The sequence below is a fragment of the Caenorhabditis elegans genome, chromosome III, assembly GCF_000002985.6.
Source record: "Caenorhabditis elegans chromosome III".
NCBI lineage: Eukaryota > Metazoa > Nematoda > Chromadorea > Rhabditida > Rhabditidae > Caenorhabditis > Caenorhabditis elegans.
In genome coordinates, this window is record NC_003281.10 from 1,625,921 (window position 1) to 1,648,705 (window position 22,785).

Consider the following 22,785-nt stretch of genomic DNA (forward strand, 5'->3'; position numbering starts at 1 on the left):
ACCTGGAAAATTCGAATTTTTGAGCTAAAAACTATAATTTTCTTTGAAAATCGGATTTTTTTAAGCTAAAATTTTGCATGTTTTGAAATTTCAAGTTATTTAGCCAGAAAATTTTGATTTTTATTGAAAATTCGAATTTTTCAGCCAATTTTTGAATTTTTCTGAAAAATTTAAATTTTTAAGCTTAAAATTTGGATTTTTGGTGAAAAATCGATTTTTTCAACAAAAAAATTAAATTTTTTTTAACTATTCGAATTTTTTTGCCAAAAATTTAATTTTTTAAGTATAAAATTCAATTTTTCTTGAAAATTTGAATTTTTAGCCAAAAAATTTGGATTTTTCAAGAAAATGCCATTTTTGAGCCGAAAATTTGAACTTTTTAACCCTCAAATTCAAATTTTTCTTTTTTTTTCTTTTTTTTTAAAGATTTTTTCAGCCAAAAATTTGGGTTATTTCTTGAGATTTCGAATTTTTTGGCCAAAAAATGGGTTTTTCACTGAAAATTCAAAAATTTTTAAGCGTAAAATTTGAAAATTTCCTGACAATTTTGAATTTTACCAGAATATTCGAATTTTTGAGCCGAAAAAATTGGAATTTTCCTGTAAATTTGAAATTTTTAATTTTTTTAAGCCAAAATTTTTTAGAATTTTCTTAAAAGTTTGAATTTTTGGCCAAAAACTTGTAATTTTCCGGAAAATTTGAATTTTCCAGCAAAAAAATGAGCGGAACCATACGAAATGTCTACTTTATAATGGAGGAAATCGAGATTTTCGACATTTTTCAGCGATTTTCAGTTTTTCTGAAACTTGAGCACTATGAGATGCTGAAAATGGGCGATTTTTTGAAAAATGGTGATTTTTAGCTTCAATTTGTCACCTTTATTGGCTTGAATCTGGCAATTTCGGAAAATTTGGGTCCCGACACGAAAATCACCGGTTACTGTAGCCTCAATTTCGTGGCGGGACCCAAATTTTGTGAAAGTTGGCGAATTAAGATAAAAATTAGATTCTCCTCACTTTTGGCTTCAATTTGACGCCCATATTGCCTTAATTCCGTCAATTTTGAAAATTTTGGGTCCCACCACGAAAATGGAGCTACAGTAACCCACTATTTTCGTGATGGGACCCAAAAATTACAAATTTGTCAGAAACTAGGCATGATGGGGGTCATTTTGAAGCTGAAAGTGAGAAGAAGTCGAATTTTCATTTAGTTTTTAGAAAAAAAAAGTTTTCAAAAAAAATTCCAAAAAAAGTGTTTTTTTTTTGGAAATTTTTTTCCAATTTTCCAAATTTTCAAAAATATCTTTAATTTCGAATTCTCCTCATTTTTGATCTTCAATCTGACCTCCATATTGCCTTAATTCCGTCAATTTTGAAAATTTTGGGTCCCACCACGAAATTGAAGCTACAGTAACCGGTGATTTTCGTGTCGGGACCCAAATTTTGTGAAAGTTGGCGGAATATAGGCAATATGGGGCTTAAATTGAAGCTGAAAGTGAGGAGAATTCAAATTTTCACTTGGGTCTTAGAAATAAGAAAGTTTTCAGAAAAAAAAAAATTTCGAAACAATTTTTTTTCGGATATTTTTTTTCCAATTTTCGAAATTCGTACTAAAATTTATTTATTTTTGAATTCTCCTCACTTTTAGCTTTCAAATGACCCCCATCATGCCTATATTCCGCCAAATTTCACAAAATTTGGGGTCTCGCCGCGAAATTTAAGCTACAGTAACCCACTATTTTCGTGGTGGGACCCAAAACTTGTGAAAATCGGCGGAATATAGGCAATATGGGTGTTTTTTTAAAGCTAAAAATGAGGAGAATTCGATTTTCTACTTAGTTTTTCGAAATGAAGAAGTTTTCAGAAAAAATTGAAGTTTACCGGAATTTTTTTTTTGCAATTTTTCAAATTCTTCAAAAATATCCCTAATTTCGAATTCTCCTCACCTTAAGCTTCAATTTGACCCCCATATTGCCTTCATTCCGGTCAATTTTGAACATCTTGGGTCCCGCCACGAAATTGAAGCTACAGTAACCGGCTATTTTCGTGGCGGGACCCACATTTTGTGAAAGTTGGCGGAATATAGGCATGATGTTATTTTAAAGCTGAAAATGAGAAAAATTCAATTTTTCGTTTAATTTTTAGAATTAATGAAGTTTTCAAAAGAAAAAAAAATTATGAAACATTTTTTTTTCAATTTTTGAAACTTTTCAAAAATATCTTTGATTTTGAATTCTCCTCACTTTAAGCTTCAATTTGACGCCCATATTGCCTTAATTCCGGTCAATTTTGAACAATTTCGGGTCCCACCACGAAAACTCCAACTACAGTAACCGGGTATTTTCGTGGCGGGACCCAAATTTTAGGAAAGTTGGCGGAATGTAGGCATGATGGGTGTCAAATTGAAGCTAAAAATGAGGCGAATTCAAATTTATACATAATTTTTAGAAATAATGAAATTTTCAAAAAAAAAACATGCAAAAAATTGAAGTTTTCCAGATGTTTTTTTCCAATTTTCAAAATTTCCCAAAAATATCTTCAATTTTGAATTTTCCTCATTTTTAGCTTCAATCTGACCTCCATATTGCCTTAATTCCGTCAATTCGTCAAATTTTGGGTCCCACCACGAAATTGAAGCTACAGTAACCGGTGATTTTCGTGTCGGGACCCAAATTTTGTGAAAGTTGACAGAATATAGGCAATATGGGGCTTAAATTGAAGCTGAAAGTGAGGAGAATTCAAATTTATACATAATTTTTAGAAATAATGAAATTTTCAAAAAAAAAAACATGCAAAAAATTGAAGTTTTCCAGATGTTTTTTTCCAATTTTCAAAATTTCCCAAAAATATTTTCAATTTCGAATTTTCCTCACTTTCAGCTTCAATTTAACACCTTTATTGGCTGGAATCTGGCAATTTCGGAAAATTTGGGTCCCACCACGAAATTGAAGCTACAGTAACCCACTATTTTCGTGGCGGGACCCAAATTTTAGGAAAGTTGGCGGAATATAGGCAATATGGGGCCTCAATTGAAGCTGGAAGTGAATAGAATTCGAATTTTCATTTAGTTTTTAGAAATAATAAAGTTTTCAGAAAAAAATAATGCAAAAAATTGAAGTTTTCAAGATTTTTTTTTCTAATTTTCAAAAATTTTCAAAACTATCCTTAATTTCGAATTCTCCCCACTATTAGCTTTAATTTGACACACATCACGCCTTTATTCCGCCAACTTTCACAAATTTTGGGTCCCGCCACGAAATTGAAGCTACAGTAACCGGCTATTTTCGTGGCGGGACCCACATTTTGTGAAAGTTGGCGGAATATAGGCATGATGGGTGTCATTTGAATGCTGAGAATAAGGAGAATTCAAATTTATGATCAGTTTTCAAAACCAATCCCTTTTTGAAAAAAAAATTCTTGAAAAAAAAATTTCAAAAAAATTCCAAAAAAAAATCAAAAATTTTTATTTTCTCAAATCTCTAATTTTCAGAACTCCCAAATGGCCTAAAATTTCCAGTTTTACTTGAATCCACGTGGTTTGAAAAACCCGAATTTGAGGTCGAAATCCGTACAAATGGGCACATTTACGCCGGAATTTTGGACATAAATGGGGCGGAGCCTGGCGATAAGGGGGCGGAGCCTAATGTAATTTTTTAGTAAAAAAGTTTCTTGATTTTGTTAAAAATTAAGCAAAAATCGAAAAAAAAATTCTGAAAATTTTTTTTTTTTTAAATGTCAAATTTTTTTTCTGAATTTTTTCGAAAATTAAAAAATCCTCCTAAAAATCAATTATTCAGTAAAAAATGTCGGAATTTATATATATATGGAAGAAATTATTGATTTTTTTCGGGAAAAACCTGAAAAGCGATATTAAAAAACAATTTTTTTAGGCCAAAATTTTCAAATTCAAAAAAAAAAAAATTTTTTTTCAAAAAAAATCAATATTTCCCAAAATTCCAGCAAAACCTCTCAATTTCCGGCACCGCAAAAGTGTATAACATCAACGACCCCACCGATCATATTACCCTAAAATGCACAATTCTAATCGAAGATCCGGTTGCCGAGAGAGCCGAGAAACCGGAGGTGGTGGCACCGACGAGGGATGAGCAGACGCAGACAGAGAGAGAAAAATTAAGAAAAGTGGTGGAGAAGGGTGTTCAGGTATGGTTTTAGTAGAATATTTGAAAAAATCCAAATTTTTTTGGAATTAAAAAAAAATTTTGGAATTTGAAAAAAAAAAAAAATCTGAAAATTGCAAAAAAAACTTAATGACTGAATAAAACTAAAAATTCTAAGCATTTTTCCTTTGTTAGGTTTTCTGATATCTCTACTCCCCGCGGAGATACACCGCTTCAAAGTTTGATCGACGAGAGAGGGGGAGACGCAGGCGGCGAGAGCGCTCTAGCTGTCAGCGCCTCCCCTCTCTCGCCGCTCAAACTTTGAAGCGGCATAGCTCCGCGGGGAGTGGAGTTATCAAAAAACTTCAATAAGGAAAAATGGTTAGAATTTTAAGTTTTATTCATTTACAATGTTGTTTTTTCCAAACAGTAAAAAAAAAATTAATAAATGTTTATTTTTATTTTTTGGAAAAAACAACATTGTAAATGTATAAAACTAAAAATTCTAAACTTTTTTCTTTATTGAAGTTTTCTGATATCTCTACTCCCCGCGGAGATACACCGCTTCAAAGTTTGAGCGACGAGAGAGGGAGAGACGCAGGCGGCGAGAGCGCTCTAGCTGTCTGCGCCTCCACATTTTTCTCGCCGTTCAAACTTTGAAGCGGCATAGCTCCGCGGGGAGTAGAGATTAAAAAAAATTTCCAACTACAAAAATGTTCAGAATACAATTTTCTATCGGAATATCTAATTTTCAACAAATTTATTCGAAATTTGTATATATCACAACCTATAAATATTATAAACTTCATTTTTCATCTGTTTTTCTGTAAACCGCCCGTTTGGCACACTATTCCGGGCAGCATTCCACGCGTAATTCAGCGAATTTTGATCCAAATGCCAGTTGGGACCGTATTCTAGCTAAAAAATTGATGAAAGTAGGCATAGGTAGGCACGTAGGCGGGAACTTACCGTAACCTTTGCCTCCGGGGTACAGGTCACCCAAAAAATGTGTCCGAGTAGGTCAGCGGAACACCACGGATCGTATGGTGGGTAGATGTACTTGTATTTTGAACCATCAGCTGGAATTAGGTTGGTAGGTAGGTAGGTAGGTAGGTAGGTAGATAGATAGATAGGTAGGTAGGTAGGTAGGTAGGTAGGTAGGTAGGTAGGTAGGTAGGTAGGTAGGTAGGTAGGTAGGTAGGTAGGTAGGTAGGTAGGTAGGTAGGGTAGGTATTTCTAACCGCAAACATGTTAAGAACACAATTTTCTAACGAAATATCTAATTTTAAACTTTATTCCAAATGTCATAGGCAGGCAACTAGGTTAGAACATAATAGGTAGGCTAGCAATAGGCAAGTAGGCATGTAGGCAGGCAATAGGCACGCAGGCTGGCAATCGGCATGTAGGCAGGCAATAGGCACGCAGGCTGGCAATCGGCATGTAGGCAGGCAATAGGCACGTAGGCAGGAAATAGGCATGTAGGCAGGCAATAGGCATGTAGGCAGGCAGACTCACGTCCAGTTCCACCAGCCCATCGATATTCCGTCCCGTCGGTTTTGTTACCCTCGTTATATAATAAAAATACGTCCACCAAAGTTTGAAATCTAGTTTTTGGGAGTACTGTTATCTCGAAGGAGTCGTTCACCTGAAAATTGGGAAAAGTTGGGTCCCGCCACGAAAAGCCAGCTACAGTAACCCGCTATTTTCGCGGCGGGACCCCGAATTTCAAAATTTGTCAGAACCTTGGCATGATGGGGGTCATTTTAAAGCTAAAAATGAGGAGAATTTGAATTTTCAGGCGATTTTAAATTTTTGACGGTGTTTGCGTACTTTTGAAGGTACAGAAACCTGGAGAATTTTCAAATTTTTGAATTTTTGAATTTTTGAGCCGACAAAAAACCTTTCTAGGGTAGAATTTGATGGGGAATTTGAATTTTTTGTTAAAAAGTTCAAAAAAAAAATCGGTAAACCCCCGCAACTCACCATCCCAAACTGCCGCTTAACCCGAAATTTCGACTGCCGGCTCCACAAAAACTCCAAAAACTCGGGATTCCAATTCTCGGAAAACACGGCCAAATCCATATCAGTAGTATGTGGAATTACTGTACATTCTCGGTACCACCCCAAAAAAGTTCCGCCATTTAGGAATGGGTAAATCCCGAATTGGAGCATCTCGTCGCGGAGCACCGCCAAATGCTCCACGGACTCTTTTGATGGGATTTTGGGGGCTGTTAGCTGGAATATTCAGATAAAATTTAAGTTTTGGAGAAATCTATAAAAAAAAGTGAGCAAAAAGCCGAAAAATTCAAAAAAAAAATTTTTTTGAAAAAATCGAAATTTTTTTTTTCCAACATTTTTTTTTTCGAAAAAATCCAATTTTCACCTGAAATCTCTGCAAAATCTTAAATTTCCAGTAAACCATGCTCAGCGAGTCCCTCTCCGACATTGACACATTCCGGCAGCTCTGAAACTTGGCACGGCGCCAAAATTCTAGAAATTGCGGGATTACGGTAGGCACGAGTAGGTTGCCTATTTGAATATTCGGGAAATTTCTGAAAAATTGTATTATTTTAGAGCTTTTCCGACAAAAAACAGTACTGTGGAATAATTTTCCGTGGCTGGGTGTGAAAATCCAGGTAGTCTGTGGAGGTGTCATTTGAGTAGTAGAAAACGTCGAAAATTTGATCAAATGCATTGAATTTTGGCTTTAAATTGACGTTTACACCAATCTGAAGTGAAAATTAAATTTTTAAAAAATTTTAAAAATAATTTTTTGAAAAATTTTTTTTTCCAAAAAAGAAATTTTTTGAAAAAAAAATTCCAAAAAACATTTTAAAAAAAAAATTTTTTTTTAACAGTTTTTTTACCTTAACAGACATATTAACACTAAAATTTTTACAATTTCCATCAGCAATCCACTGCAGGACATGTACATCTATCAATAATGCAGGAACTGGAAGTTTGCCAACTCCCAGGAGCCATTTCTGACAGGAAATCGCTGGAATCTGGAAAAAACTTGAATTTCAGTGGATTTTCATTCGAAAATTGGTTTTATTGCTCATATTTACCCCTAGAAACTATATTTTCACTTATAAAATGCATAATTTTGGGACAATTTCAATGAAAAAAACAACGATGCTCCGAAATTCCGGTGGCGCGTGTTGTTTAGCCAAACTCACAAATTCCTTCAAAAATCCATCTCCGGTATAATCCGTCAGTGGTCTCGGCGACTTTAGCGGTGGGCCAAAAATTGAAGGACTTTGAGATAAAAATAGTAGAAAACCAATAAGAGCACAAATAAATATTACAAGTGGTCTTTTTCGTAGAAACCTGCAAAAGAGAGTACTATAGGGGTACTGTAGGGGTACTGTAGAGGTACTGTAGGGGTTTATTGGGGGTACTGTATAATTATTGTAGAGGTAGGTACTGTAGGGATACTGTAGGGGTGCTGTAGAGGTACTGTAGGGGTAATGTAGGGGTACGGTAGGGATACTGTTGGGGTACTGTAGGAGTACAGTAGGGCTACTGTAGGGGTAACTGTATGAGTACTGCAGGGGTACTGTAGGGGGTGCTGTAACTTCACCGTTTAGGTACTGTAGGTCTACTGTAGGGGTACTGTAGGAATACGGTAGGGGTACTGTAGGGATACTGTAGAGGTACTGTAGAACACGGTACATTAGTAAAATTACCTCCAACAAATAGAAGCACTCATCATTTTTAGAAATTGAATGGTCAAAACACAAGCGATAAACAATGAAAAATGAGGGGCGGGGATGGATAGATCTGCCTTTTTTGCAAATTGCGATGCTATCTTGCACTTTTGTGCAAGATAGCAAACCTGCAAAAGAGAGTACTGTAGGGGTACTGTAGGGGTACTGTAGAGGTACTGTAGGGGTTTCTTGGGGGTACTGTATAATTATTGTAGAGGTAAGTACTGTAGGGATACTGTAGGGGTGCTGTAGGGGTACTGTAGGGGTAATGTAAGGGTACTATAGGGGTACTGTAGGGGTACTGTAGAGGTACTGTAGGGGTTTCTTAGGGGTACTGTATGATTATTGTAAAGGTAGGTACTGTAGGGATACTGTAGGGGTGCTGTAGGGGTAATGTAGGGGTAATGTAGGGGTAACTGTATGAGTACTGTAGGGGGTACTGTAAGTTTACCGTTTAGGTACTGTAGGTCTACTGTAGGGGTACTGTAGGGATACGGTAAGGGTACTGTAGGGATACTGTAGAGGTACTGTAGAACACGGTACATTAGTAAAATTACCTCCAACAAATAGAAGCACTCATCATTTTTAGAAATTGAACGGTCAAAACACAAGCGATGAACAATGAAAAGTGGGGCGCGGGCGGGGATGGATAGATCTGCCTTTTTACAAATTGCGATGCTATCTTGCACTTTTGTACCTAACATAATCATTCAAAAAATCTAATAGACACATGGGTCCCGCAACGAAAACTCCTCTGTTTATATGATAGGTGCATTGTTGGCTCTCGAAAAATTTTCCTGGTCCCGCCACGAAAACCTCTTGGGATTACTGTAGTTTCATTTTTTAAATTAAAATCAGTTAAAAACTGATAAAATTGACAAAGGTATAGATTTTCGAAAATATTTAAAAATTTGAAAAATTTTTTTTTTTTAATTTTTTGAATTTTTTTTAAATTTGTATTTTAATTATTTCTGGGCGTACTACTGTGTTAAGACACAAAACACAACAGTTCCTTATCGGATTTTTCAGAAAAAAAATCTAATCTAGATGTAACCGTTCATCTTTGGCGGCGGCGGCAGAGAAAATATTTGATGAAAAGAATATTTTTTTTTTGGAATTTTCCGATATTGCTTAAAAAACAATGACCCGGTTTTGAGTTTTCGAGAAATTTAAAAAAAATTCGAAAAAAAAAAAAAATTTTCGAATAAAATTTTTTCCAAATTTTTTTTTGAACATTTTTTAAAGATAAATAACATTTTCAATTTTTAGATTTTAAGTTTTTTAAATGCATGTGATTATTTTTTTTAAAAAAGTTGAATGTAAGGTACTAAATTTTCAACATTTTTTTTGAATTTTTGAAAAAAAAAAATGTTTTCGAAAAAACGAATGTTTTCAAAAATTCATAATTTTATCAATTTTCGGTGAATTAGGCTGATTTTTCACAGAAATTTGCATAATTATCTGGGCCACCTGCAAATAAATTTTTACTGAAACAAACTTGAAACTACAGTAGCCCAAGGGGGTTTCGTGGTGGGACCCGGAATTTTTCAAACCTACTGAATTCTAGGCGCGTTGAAAGTTAATTGCAAGGTACAAATATAGGAATGTATCTAATAAAAAGAGCATTGATGATAACTTTGTGAATTTGTAATTGTTTTCGAATGTTCTTTAAAAAAAAAATTTTTTTTGGAATTTTTTTTTTTCGATTTTTTTCGAAAATCAATAACTTTGCTAGTTCTGATAATTTCAGGCTAAAAATTGAGCCAAAATGTCTATTTTCGTTTGAACTATCATAGAAAAATGTGATTGCCCTGCAAAACTTAACTTACAACTACAGTAACCCAAAGGGGGTTTCGTGGCGGGACCCGGAATTTGCCAAAACAAGCAAAATTCGAATTTTTTAGTGGGTTTTGCACTTAAAAGTAGCAGAAAACAAATAAATTTCATAGTTAAGTAAATTCAATTAAAAAAGCCCAAAAATTTGGAAAAAAAAAATTGAAAAAAAATTCAAAAAAATTTTTTTTTTCAAAATTTCGAAAATTTTCAGACCGATGACGTCACCACTTCTACCGTATCCACAACTACCACAGAACCATATCTAGACATTGAACAACTCCAGCCAATACTTCTCACTTCAATATCCCATCACCTAAAGCAACACCGCCCACACAAATCTCTTTCACCGCCGCCGCCTCAAAAAATTTCCACAGAAATCCCGGCCAAACCAGCTCAAAAATCGATAAAATCGCTAAACTCGTTCAATTTAATGCCAAGAATCGGAAAACTACAACAATTGGATGCTCAAATCGCTGAAAAACAGAAATTTCTGGAAGCGCTGAATTCGGAAATTGAGCTCAAGAAAAAAATGGTTAAATTTTTGGAAAGACGCATGGAAATAGGCGAAAAAATTGATAAAGTCGATAAAATCGATGAAAAACCATCCGAAAAAGGAGAAATCTCTTCAGAATCCACGTCATCAGATTCTGAATCTGAGTCTGAAAGTTCTACAGACTCAGAAACTACTACAACTACTACTACCACCACCACTGAGAATTCCTCGGAAACTGTGAGAAAAATCGATACGCCACCGGAAGCCGAAAATAAAGAGGAGAGGTAAATCTACAAATATAATGAAAATCATTTTTTTAAATTAAAAATTAAAAAAAAAATTTTTTTTTGCAAATTGTAAAAAAAAAGTTTATAAATGAATAGAACACAAAATTCTAAACATTTTTCCTTTTTAAAGTTTTTTGATATCTTCACTTCCCGCGGAGATACACCGCTTCAAAGTTTGAGCGACGAGAGAGGGGGAGACGCAGGCGCCTCCCGCTCTCTCGCCGTTCAAACTTTGAAGCGGCGTATCTCCGCGGAGAGTAAAGATATAAAAAAAATTCCTTCTACAAAAATGTTCAGAATACAATTTTCTATCGGAATATTAAAAATGTAAAGGTTTTCGAGTAGAAAAATAAAAAAAAAAAGTTTTTTAAGTTTTAAAAAAATTTTCTACTCAAAATCCTTTACATTTCCGATATTCCGATAGAAAATTGATTCTGAACATTTTTCCTTTTAAAGGTTTCTGATATCTCTACTCTCCGCGAAGATACACCGCTTCAAAGTTTGAGCGACGAGAGAGGGGGAGACGCAGGCGGCGAGAGCGCTCTAGCTGTCTGCGCCTCCACATCTCTCTCGCCGTTCAAACTCTGAAGCGGCGTATCTCCGCGGAGAGTAAAGATATAAAAAAATTTCCTTCTACAAAAATGTTCAGAATACAATTTTCTATCGGAATACCGGAAATATAAAAGTTTTTGAATAGAACGTTTTTTTGAAAATAAAGAAAAAAAAAATTTTTTTGAATTTTTTGAAACGAATGTTTCAGTTGAAAAAATGGCCCTAAGCCAATTTTTACGTTAAAGTCTATTAAAATATTAATTTTCCAGCATAATCGAGCACCCATTCTCTGCCCGTGAGCCCCCAGAGTCTCCGACAACGGCATACATGAACAATTTACGGCAGAAAATGTTGGATCAATATCAGCAAAAATATACATAATCAACATTTTATTAGTAATAAAAATTCATTCATTTTAATTTTAAGAAGGCTTGTAATAAAAAAAAAAAACTTTGAAAAACGTATGAATAGGGCTTCCAGGCAGGCGCGGTTTCAGGGCCTCACGCCTGCCTCCAGCCTGCCTTACTCTAAGGTGGTACATTCACCGCGGCCGACACTTTTCGGGTTCCCCTTTACAGGAGGCGCCCCAAAGCCTTCGCGGCAGGCATTTGCCGCCTACATGGAAGCGTTAGTTATGAATATTTAATAGTTAATATTATTAGTTTTACATCATAAAAGAAAATTAAAATGAAGGTCCTTAATTATTTGAACGTAATTTTTAGCCAAATGAACTGCAAAATAGTACAAATCCAGGAATGACATTTATCTGAAATAGGTGAAAATCTTTAATAAAGGTTAAAAAAGGAATACTCGTGTATAACTACTCACCATATTCACAAATCTTCAAAAAAAGTGAATTCTGAGCCAAAATTGAATATCATTTGGGAACCAAGTGTAAATGCATGCAAGCATAGTCAAGAATGCAACAAAGACAATAAGTGCTACGGTTAGCATGACGAAGATGAAGAATTCGTAGTAGTTGCATCGGGGTATTGGGGTTGGGTATGCCATTTGAAATTTGGAGAAATGAGGATTAATCAATTATAGTTTACTAAAATTTTAGGAACTTTCAGATTCAGAACCCACCTTTTTTCTAACTAAGTTAAAACATTAGTCTCGAAAAAAATTAAAAAAAAAACAACTTTTCTTGTATTTTTTCTACTTAAATTTTCTACTTTTACATGAGATATTCCGATAGAAAATTGTATTCTGAACATTTTTCCCTTCTGAAGTTTTCTGATATCTTTATTCCCCGCGAAGATACACCGCTTCAAAGTTTGAGCGGTGAGAGAGGGGGAGGCGCAGACAGCTAGAGCGCACTCGCCGCCTGCGTCTCTCCCTCTCTCGTCGCTCAAACTTTGAAGCGGTGTATCTCGGCGGGGAGTAGAGATATCAGAAAACTTGAAAAAGGAAAAATGTTTAGAATTTTTAGTTTTATTCAGTCATGAAGTTTTTTGCAATTTTCCGAGAAAAAAAATTTTCAAAAAAATTATTTTTAACTTTTTGGAAAAAACAACATTGTAAATGAATAAAACTTAAAATTCTAAACATTTTTCCATATTGAAGTTTTTCGATAACCCGACTCCCCGATGAGCTATGGCGCTTTAAAGTCCGAGCGGCGAGAGAGGGGGAGGCGCAGACAGCTAGAGCGCTCTCGCCGCCTGCGTCTCTCCCTCTCTCGTCGCTCAAACTTTGAAGCGGTGCATCTCGGCGGGGAGTAGAGATATCAGAAAACTTGAAAAAGGAAAATTGTTTAGAATTTTGTTTTCTATTCAATTATAATCTATTTGCAGATAAAAAAAATTATAAGAATCTGAAATTCTCAACTAAATTCATTTTTTTTACAAATGTTTTAGTTGGAAAAAAGATGGTTTCAGAATCTGAATGTTTTCAAAACTTTAGCTAATATGAAGTTGAAAATTTGATTCTTTTGTAAATACTTCGATGCACTTGGTAAAATTAATATATAAAAATTACGCATTTAAAAATGTGGCCACCTTGTGGTGTGAAATGGGAGGACTAAATAAATCTCCTAACTAATCATGCTTTTCATTGCAACAAAACATTAGTTATCACAAGATAATGAGTATAATCAGGTGATGGTGATCACGGAATCAGTTGAATAAGTAATTGTAAACAGAAAGTAGTGCAAAAGGAGATATTTACGATATCTGCAAACAAAGTTGTGAACACCGAATACCGATTGCCCAGCAGATATTACCGCAATCGTCTTTTAAAAATTTCCGTAAAAGCTAGCATACTTTTTTTGGTATTTTCTGGTATTCATGGCAATGCTAAACAGTTTTATAAAAGAAAAAAGAAGCACTTCGTATGATTTTTCCGTACTTTTGAATTTTTGAAAAATAAAGCTTTTGGTGCATTTTCTGAATTTTTAAAAATAATCTTCCGGACTTATTCTAGCATGCTTTTTTTGGTATTTTCTGGTAACTATGACATTATTTAACAGTTTTATGAAAGAAAAAAGAAGGTCTCCCTTTGAATATCATTACTCATCGAATATCCATCTCAACTCCAAAAATACCTTATCCATCACATCACCCCCTTTCGAAAAGCGGCGAAATAAAATTAATAAAATTATTATCGCCGCTTTCTACACTTTGCGCGGTCCCTAGAGCCTCTCGCTTGTGATAAGCGCGTGATTCTTCTAATTTTTAAATTTTTATGTAGAAAGAGCTGTGAAGGTTTGAACTCATTTTTAATCCTTTGTTGAGCGAGAATGAGCTCTTTTCATCGATTTTTTTTCCAGTTTTCGAAATAAGTTTGGGTTGGGTTTTCATTAAGAAGATTTTAAGTTGTAGGTATTATATAGGTGTGTTGAATTATCTACTCGGCAAAACGTCGCAACTTCATAGCATACTCCTGCAACTTAATAAAAACATTTACATAACTTTGTAAAAAGCTGTTAAGAAGTTGCGAAAACCAACGGGATTGTGAGCGAAATTTAGCTTTACATCTGCTAAGAAATTGCAAAAGTCGTCTGAAAAGCTGCAGAAGTTTGCTTAAAAGCTAAAATGCCTAATTGTTGTTAAGAAGTTGCAAGAGTATGCTATGAAGTTAGGCCGTTTTGCCGAGTAGTTAGTAAATCATATTCCCTAGGGAACCGCATACAATGGTGATTTTTTGCTGATTCTTCATAGTTTTCGTGATTATAACCACCAAACAAGAAACTTTAGAAAGAAATGTCCAACTAACGTATTGTCACCTAAAATATTCTCTACATAATTACACATATTGTAACACTTCAAAACATTTAGATCAAGAGATACAGCAGCCGACACCGCGCAAGTCAATTTTTGGTCGTTTCTCTTGAAACATCTGTAACTCAAGAATGCGAAGTTTCCATAAAAAAGTTTTTGGTAATAAAATAATTCGCAAATAATCATTTGCCGTTCCGCCAATTTTTTGTCGTCAAATTCGGTAAATCGGCAAAGTCCCGGTTCGCCGATTTGCCGGAAATTGTCAATTCTGGTAATTTGCCGGTTTGCCGGAAATTTTCAATTCTGGTAATTTGCCGGTTTGCCGGAAATTTTCAATTCTGGTAATTTGCCGGTTTGCCGATTTGTTGGAAATTATCAATTCCGGCGATTCTTCTAATGGCCGATTTGGTGAAAATTTTTAATTCCGTCAAATCGCGGATTTGCGGAAAATTTTTTAATCCGTCAAATGACCAAAAATGTTCCATTCTGGCATTTTGCCGATTTGCCGGAAATTTTCAATTCCGACAGTTTTCCGATTTGCCGGAAATTTTCAATTCTGTCAAATTGCCGATTTGCGGAAAATTTTTTAATCCGTCAAATGACCAAAAATTTTCCATTCTGGCATTTTGCCGATTTGCCGGAAATTTTCGATTCCGGCAATTTTCCGATTTGCCGGAAATTTTCAATTCTGTCAAATTGCCGATTTGCCGGAAGTTTTCAATTCCAGCAATGTTCCGATTTGCCGAGTTGCCGGAAATTATCAATTCCGGCGATTCTTCTAATGGCCGATTTGCTGGAAATTTTTAATTCCGTCAAATGACCAAAAATGTTTCATTCTGGCATTTTGCCGATTTGCCGGAAATTTTCAATTCCGACAGTTTTCCGATTTGCCGGAAATTTTCAATTCTGTCAAATTGCCGATTTGCCGGAAATTTTCAATTCGGGCAATTTGCCGATTTGCTGGAAATTTTTAATTCTGTCAAATCGCGGATTTGCGGAAAATTTTTTAATCCGTCAAATGACCAAAAATGTTCCATTCTGGCATTTTGCCGATTTGCCGGAAATTTTCAATTCCGACAGTTTTCTGATTTGCCGAGTTGCCGGAAATTTTCATATTTGGCAAAATTCGGGTTTGCCGACATTCCGGAAATTTTCATTTTACGCAAATTTCCGATTTGCCGGAAATTTTCGATTCCGGCAAATCATACTCTAATTTTTGTACTAGCAACATAATTTTTTTTCAGTAATATTGACTTTCCTTTGAGTAACAGTTTTTGTCGATGCACCAGGTCTTCTCTCAATCAGATCCATTTTCCAGGTATCAAGAAGATGAGTCGCTTCCCACCGGATCCCAACTTTCCAAACTTCCCACCACCACCGCCACCAAAGCCGAAACCAATCGTCGTCAACGACCAACCTCGCCCACCAACCAGCAATGACCACGGGGGTTCTTGCTTGACATTTGCCATGTGCATCATGATTGCCATGTTCTTCGTGCTCATCATTCTCGTCGCCATCTACCTCAAGGATCGGGTGATCTTCGGACCATCACCAACTGTCACTCCGGATCCAGTCAAGCCATCCATCGGAGTTCTTGGATGATGAGGAGAAATGGAATTTCAGTAGATAATTTTCCGGTTTTAGTCGTAAACTTCTTTTAAAACAATTTATTATTATTCTCATAGTATTGTACTCAACTGATCCACTTGTTAAAGGTGGAGTAGCGCCAGTGGGGATTTTGTCTAAATGCACTTATAATGATCCAAAACAACCGAATATCATAATAAAACACTCCAAAATTTTTTTAGATTTTTCATAATTTCCGGTAAAAGTTTTGGCAAATTGCCAAAATTTTGAAAAATACGAGCTTTTGAGGAAATTTAAAAAAATGTTGCATGTTTCGACCCCTACAATGTTTTAATACAAATAATTTAAACAAAATTAAAACATAAAAAATGTAGAAAATTTTTTTTTTTTCGGTCGACCTCCAAAATTATGAGTGGCAAAAACTAAAAAAAAACTAAACAATTTCCAAAAATTTTTTGAAAAATTTTATAATGATATTCGGTCATTTTGGGGCCATTCAAGTGGTTTTTTTTTAAATTTTCCCGCTGACGCTACTCCACCTGTAAAAAACTTTAAAATCCTTCAAAAAATAAATGTAATCAAACCATATATAAAGATCTATCAATTTCAGTGTTTCGGCAGATCCAAGCATGTTCGGCAAATCGGCAAATCTGGCAATTTGCCGATTTGCCGGAAAAACGGAATTTTCCGGAGTTTTTCGGAAAATTGTGGTTTTGGATCGTGTGTAAATTTTTAGGATTACTTCCAGATCCTGTTATTTGTTATTTCCAGGCCCAGCTGGTTCAAGAGACAATTTATGTCAATAAAAGAGTATTTTCGAATGATCACACTAGGTGAAAATTATTTTCTAAGAATCTTGTAATTACTATCACCCATGGGACCATGGACACATTGGGTCCAACTTCGGGATTAAATTTCTGAGTCACTATCAGAATAGAGTTTTGAGCATAAACCACGGATTAAAAACAAAAACGGCGGTTGTTTCGGAAGACCAGTTAGGGATATATGATCTGAAAATAATTTGTAAAAGTCTTTGAGTTGAAAAATTAAAAAAAAAAACAAAAACATGCAACACTTCTTTAGATTTTCCGATATGAGAGTCTGCTGGAAAACCAATTTTTAAAACCAAACCAAAAATTCCAAAGTTCTAAATACGTTTTCAGACGATTTCCGTAGTTTTGAGTCACTTTTGTCTGGTTATTGGTTTCTGAGCAGCCAATGGAGCTTAAAAAAGATTAAAGATTGTTTTAAAATTTTGAAGAATTCAAAAACACTGACACTAAACTCATTAATCTCGACGCCCAGCTGCGGAACCCCGAACGTGTCGGCCGCTTCCAAAAACAACCACCTCTTCACACTTCATTGCGCACACACCAAACTACTAGTTTCACGTCAAACTGCGGAACCCCGAACGTGTCGGCTGCTTCCAAACAACCACCTCTTCACACTTCATTGCGCACACACCAAACTACTAGTTTCACGTCAAACTGCGGAACCCCGAACGTGTCGGCCGCTTCCAAAAACAACCACCTCTTCACACTTCATTGCGCACACACCAAACTACTAGTTTCACGTCAAACTGCGGAACCCCGAACGTGTCGGCCGCTTCCAAAAACAACCACCTCTTCACACTTCATTGCGCACACACCAAACTACTAGTTTCACGTCAAACTGCGGAACCCCGAACGTGTCGGCTGCTTCCAAACAACCACCTCTTCACACTTCATTGCGCACACACAGCGGCGTCGGCGTGAGGACTCACTCACAATCAGGTGGCAGCTCTAGGTTCATGTCCAAAACTCAGTTGTTAATCAGGGTATTGATCAGAGGATCCAGTTGACAAAAATTCGGCAAGTTGGCAAATTGCCGGTTTGCCGATTTGTCGGAAATTTTTAATTCTGGCAATTTGCCTGAAATTTTTAATTCTGGCAAATTGCCGGTATGCCGATTTGCCGGAAATTTTTAATTCTGGCAAATTGCCGGTTTGCCAATTTTTGGCAAATTATCATTTCCGGCAACTTGCGGGTTGCCGAAAGTTTTTAGAGGGATTTTTTAGAAAACGAAAACATTTAAAACTGTGCCTTCTTGAAATGTTTTTCCCGTTTTCTTTAGATATTTTCATAGAATTTGCTTACTTTTCCAAATATATGTTCATAGGATTCATAGGATACGTACAATTTTGCCGATTAAAACTGAAATTTTAAAATTAAAAAAAAAATAGGGCAAAACCACTATTTGCCGGAATTTTTCACTTCCGGCAAATTTGCCGATTTGTCGAAAATTTTCGTTAGTTGCCGTTTTTCCGACAAATTCGCCGATTTTCGATTTCGCCGAATCTGCCAATTTGCCGAAAATTTTCAATTCCCGCAATTACCGATTTGCCGAAGTATTAAATTCCGGCACTTTTCTGATTTGCCGGATATTTCAATTTGAATTTTGAACTATTTTTTGCGAATCTCGGCAAAACCGCCAAATTTGCCGTGCTCATAGTAAGCAAACTCGGAAAAAATGTGATTTTTTAAAACAGTAGCGTAAGTTGTTAAGACCTGTTCGCTCAATCTGAACCGCCCAGAAAATCCGACGAAAACGCTAGTTTCCACAATAAATATTTATTATCAGCGCTACTATCAGAATTAAAAAATCGCTCCTGGAACTTGAATGTCCCGTGGAATTGGATAGAGGATAAAGAGAACAATAATGCAGACCATGAGAATTGCGAAGAGACCAAACAAAATGCTATAGCCGACGACACACTTCTTCGAGTAGCGGATTCTTGTGTGAGCTTCCGGTTCTGGAATCGGGTCGTGGAAGTTTTCGACTTTGATGATGTTTGGTGGTGGCATGATTCTGAAAGATGTTTGGAACTATTAGAGAGTATACTAGGTGAAATGATAAAAGTACTAAATAGTGAAATGATAAGAAGTAGATCAAAACAAAACATCCGATTTTTGAGCAATTTGCCAAAACTTTGACCGGAAATTATGAAAAATCTAAAATTTTGTGGAATGTTTTATTATGATATTCGGTTTATAAAACTGTTCAGCATAATCAAATATACTAGAAAATACCAAAAAAGTATGCTAGCTTGTACGGAAGATTATTTTAAAAAATGCAGAAAATACACCAAAAGCTGTATATTTCAAAAATTCAAAAATACGGAAAAATCATATGGAATGCTTCTTTTTTCTTTTATAATACTATTTAGCATTGCCATAATTACCAGAAAATACCAGACAAAATATGCTAGCTTGACCGGAACATTATTTTTAAAAAAAGTAGAATTTAACCAAAAGCTTTTTTTTCAAAAATGTAGAAGTACGGAAAAATCACATGGAGTGCTATTTTTTCTTTTATAAAACTGTTTAGCATAGTCATATTTATCAGAAAATACCAAAAAAAAAGTATGCTAGAATGTCCGGAAGATTATTTAAAAAAATGCAGAAAATACACCAAAAGCTGTATATTTCAAAAATTCAAAAGTACCTCAACATCATATGGAGTGTCTCTTTTTTCTTTTATAATACTATTTAGCATTGCCATAATTACCAGAAAATACCAAAAAAAAGTATGCTAGCTTGACCGGAAGATTATTTTGAAAAATGCAGAAAATGCACCAAAAGCTGTTTTTTTTTCAAAAATTCAAAAATACGGAAAAATCATATAAAGTGCTTCTTTTTTCTTTTATAATACTGTTTAGCATAGTCTTGAATACCAGAAAATACCAGACAAAATATGCTAGCTTGACCGGATGATTATTTTAAAAAAAAGTAGAATTTAACCAAAAGCTTTTTTTTTAATTCAAAAATTCAAAATTACGGAAAAATCATATGAAGTACTTCTTTTTCTGTTATAAAACTGTTTAGCATTGCCATAATTACCAGAAAATACCAAAAAAAAGTATGCTAGCTTGACCGGAAGATTATTTTGAAAAATGCAGAAAATGCACCAAAAGCTTTTTTTTTTAATTCAAAAATTCAAAATTACGGAAAAATCATATGAAGTACTTCTTTTTTTTTTTATAAAACTGTTTAGCAGTGCCAAAATTACCAAAAAATACCAAAAATAGTATGCTAGCTTGACCGGAAGATTATTTTAAAAAATGCAGAAAATGCATCAAAAGCTGTATTTTTCAAAAATTCAAAAGTACGGAAAAATCATATGGAGTGCTTCTTTTTTCTTTTATAATACTGTTCAGCATAGTCAAATATACCAGAAAATACCAAAAAATAATGCTATCTTGACCGGAAGATTATTTTAAAAAATGCAGAAAATGCATCAAAAGCTGTATTTTTCAAAAATTCAAAAGTACGGAAAAATCATATGGAGTGCTTCTTTTTTCTTTTATAATACTGTTCAGCATAGTCAAATATACCAGAAAATACCAAAAAATAATGCTATCTTGACCGGAAGATTATTTTAAAAAATGCAGAAAATGCACCAAAAGCTGTTTTTTTCAAAAATTCAAAAATTCAAAATTACGGAAAAATCATATGAAGTACTTCTTTTTCTGTTATAAAACTGTTAAGCAGTGCCAAAATTACCAAAAAATATTAAAAATAGTATGCTATCTTGACCGGAAGATTATTTTTAAAAATGCAGAAAATGCACCAAAAGCTGTTTTTTTCAAAAATTCAAAAATTCAAAATTACGGAAAAATCATATGAAGTACTTCTTTTTCTGTTATAAAACTGTTAAGCAGTGCCAAAATTACCAAAAAATATTAAAAATAGTATGCTATCTTGACCGGAAGATTATTTTTAAAAATGCAGAAAATGCACCAAAAGCTGTTTTTTTCAAAAATTCAAAAATTCAAAATTACGGAAAAATCATATGAAGTACTTCTTTTTCTGTTATAAAACTGTTAAGCAGTGCCAAAATTACCAAAAAATATTAAAAATAGTATGCTATCTTGACCGGAAGATTATTTTTAAAAATGCAGAAAATGCACCAAAAGCTGTTTTTTTCAAAAATTCAAAAATTCAAAATTACGGAAAAATCATATGAAGTACTTCTTTTTCTGTTATAAAACTGTTTAGCAGTGCCAAAATTACCAGAAAATACCAAAAAAAGTATGCTAGAATGTCCGGAAGATTATTTTAAAAAATGCAGAAAATGCACCAAAAGCTGTATATTTCAAAAATTCAAAAGTACCTCAAAACCATATGGAGTGTCTCTTTTTTCTTTTATAATACTGTTTAACATTGTCAGAATTACCAGAAAGTACCAGAAAAAAGTATGCTAGAATGTCCGGAAGATTATTTTAAAAAATTCAGAAAATGCACCAAAAGCTGTATTTTTCAAAAATTCAAAAATTCAAAAGTACGGCAAAATCATATGGAATGCTTCTTTTTTCTTTTTTAAAACTGCTAATCATAGTCATATTTATCAGAAAATACCAAAAAAAGTATGCTATCTTGACCGGAAGATTATTTTTAAAAATGCAGAAAATACACCAAAAGCTGTTTTTTTCAAAAATTCAAAAGTACCGGAAAATGCAAATGTAAATTGTTTGTTAGATAAATTCCGTTAAGAGTTAAAGTCAACCGGTACACGTACTAAAGAAGAGAAGCAAAGAAACTATGAAATTTTAAATATATGTAGATAGGTACAAAATTTTTGCACATAAGTTGCTCAAAACATTATAATAGTTTGGATACTATTTTCATATTAAACTTGTTCACAAATTTAAATTAAAAGCAACAAGTACTTTTACATTCATTATGCTCCAAAGTGATTTAGTATTTTGACTTTTTAAATGACAAGTTACATATGTATTCTACAAATTAGAAAAAAAGAAGAAAAGTTGAAACCACCTTTTGCAAGTAATGACTCAAATTGCTCGAAAATTATAAAAAACTGATGCACTAATTGAGAAAACAAAACGTGATTCTTGGAGCCGGAGCCTCCAACATAACATTCCACTAATCAGTGTATGACTCAAATTCCATCTCCTGGGATATTAGTTATTTTGAAATCAAATCCTTTGAAAATCAAAAGCACATGCCTTGATTTGGAGAAATTCGGGGAAAATTTGTTAAGTTTTTGAAAAATAACACAAATAAGTATAATTTCTGCATAACATGAGTGAGCGGCGATTCGGCAAATTGGCAATTTGCCGGTTTGCCGATTTGCCGGAAATTTTTGAGAGGGCTTTGTTTATAAGACGGAAGCACACACACCTTTTTCAAAAAAACAAATTTTTTCCCGTTTTCTTTAGATATTTTTATAAAATTTGCTTAGATAGGATGCATACAATTTTGCCGATTAAAATTGAAATTTGGAATTTTCCAAAAAAAAAAATAGTGCAAAACCACAACTTGCCGACAATTTTTGGCAATTGCAATTTTTCCGGCACTTTGCCGATTTGCCATTTTGCCACAAATTTTCAATTCCGGCAATTTGCCGATTTGCCGATTCACCGGAACTTTTCAATTCCGGTACTTTGCCGATTTGCCATTTTGCCACAAATTTTCAATTCCGGCAATTTGCCGATTTGCCGATTCACCGGAACTTTTCAATTCCGGCACTTTGCCGATTTGCCATTTTGCCACAAATTTTCAATTCCGGCAATTTGCCGGTTTGCCGATTTGCCGGAAATTTTCAATTCCGGCAATTTTCCAATTTGACGATTTGCCGGTAATTTTCAATTCCGGAAAAATTTGAAAATTTAATTTATTTTTTATTTTACGGTGCATCAAAACTACTGAATTCTCAGCACACTCGTTTGATTTTTCGTAAATTTTTTTTTGCCAACTTGTGGTTAAAGCGGCAAGTTCGGTAAAGTTGCCGAACACCTCTAAATCACACCGTTTCCAGTCCAAATTACCCAAAATTAACGATCTTTTTCGATTTTCTAGCATACATTTATTGAGAGAACATTAACAAAAAAAAACAAAGTAATTAACCAAATTGAAACGGCGCAATTTTGGTGTCCACCGGAAGTGGGTGCTTGTCCAGGTACATGAGCATTCCAATGGCGAGAGCA

General features: G+C 34.5%; 3 protein-coding genes and 1 non-coding gene across 5 annotated transcripts; 3 read left to right on the plus strand and 1 right to left on the minus strand.

Annotated features, from left to right (window-relative positions):
- The first annotated feature begins 711 nt into the window (after window positions 1-711).
- On the plus strand, window positions 712-11,398 carry Y22D7AL.4 (Transcription initiation factor TFIID subunit 7). The gene is made up of 5 exons (NM_001381738.2): window positions 712-851; window positions 3,490-3,644; window positions 3,960-4,160; window positions 9,875-10,440; window positions 11,265-11,398. The coding sequence occupies exons 1-5, from the start codon at window positions 719-721 to the stop codon at window positions 11,374-11,376; spliced, it is 1,167 nt and encodes a 388-aa protein (NP_001368030.1). The 5' UTR covers window positions 712-718; the 3' UTR covers window positions 11,377-11,398.
- On the plus strand, window positions 1,360-1,413 carry Y22D7AL.19. The gene has a single exon (NR_052092.1). It is a non-coding gene; the product is annotated as an Unclassified non-coding RNA Y22D7AL.19 (non-coding RNA).
- Y22D7AL.11 (W02B3.4-like N-terminal domain-containing protein) lies at window positions 4,861-8,450 on the minus strand. 2 transcript variants are annotated; one of them, NM_001381739.1, is made up of 9 exons: window positions 8,385-8,450; window positions 7,297-7,447; window positions 6,985-7,122; window positions 6,716-6,846; window positions 6,501-6,669; window positions 6,101-6,352; window positions 5,633-5,762; window positions 5,087-5,196; window positions 4,861-5,035 (listed from the first exon to the last, which is right to left on the minus strand). In NM_001381739.1, exons 1-9 carry the CDS (start codon window positions 8,408-8,410, stop codon window positions 4,898-4,900), a joined length of 1,245 nt encoding a protein of 414 aa, NP_001366815.1. In that variant the 5' UTR covers window positions 8,411-8,450; the 3' UTR covers window positions 4,861-4,897. The 2 variants fall into 2 exon arrangements, with proteins under 2 accessions (NP_001366815.1, NP_001366816.1); NM_001381741.1 differs by lacking the exon at window positions 8,385-8,450 and adding an exon at window positions 7,807-7,872 and having other exon boundaries at window positions 4,863-5,035.
- Window positions 11,399-15,542: 4,144 nt separating the features above from the next.
- On the plus strand, window positions 15,543-15,815 carry Y22D7AL.3 (uncharacterized protein; the record flags this gene model as incomplete). Its single annotated transcript, NM_065031.1, has 1 exon — window positions 15,543-15,815. The coding sequence occupies one exon, from the start codon at window positions 15,543-15,545 to the stop codon at window positions 15,813-15,815; it is 273 nt and encodes a 90-aa protein (NP_497432.1).
- Window positions 15,816-22,785: the final 6,970 nt, after the last annotated feature.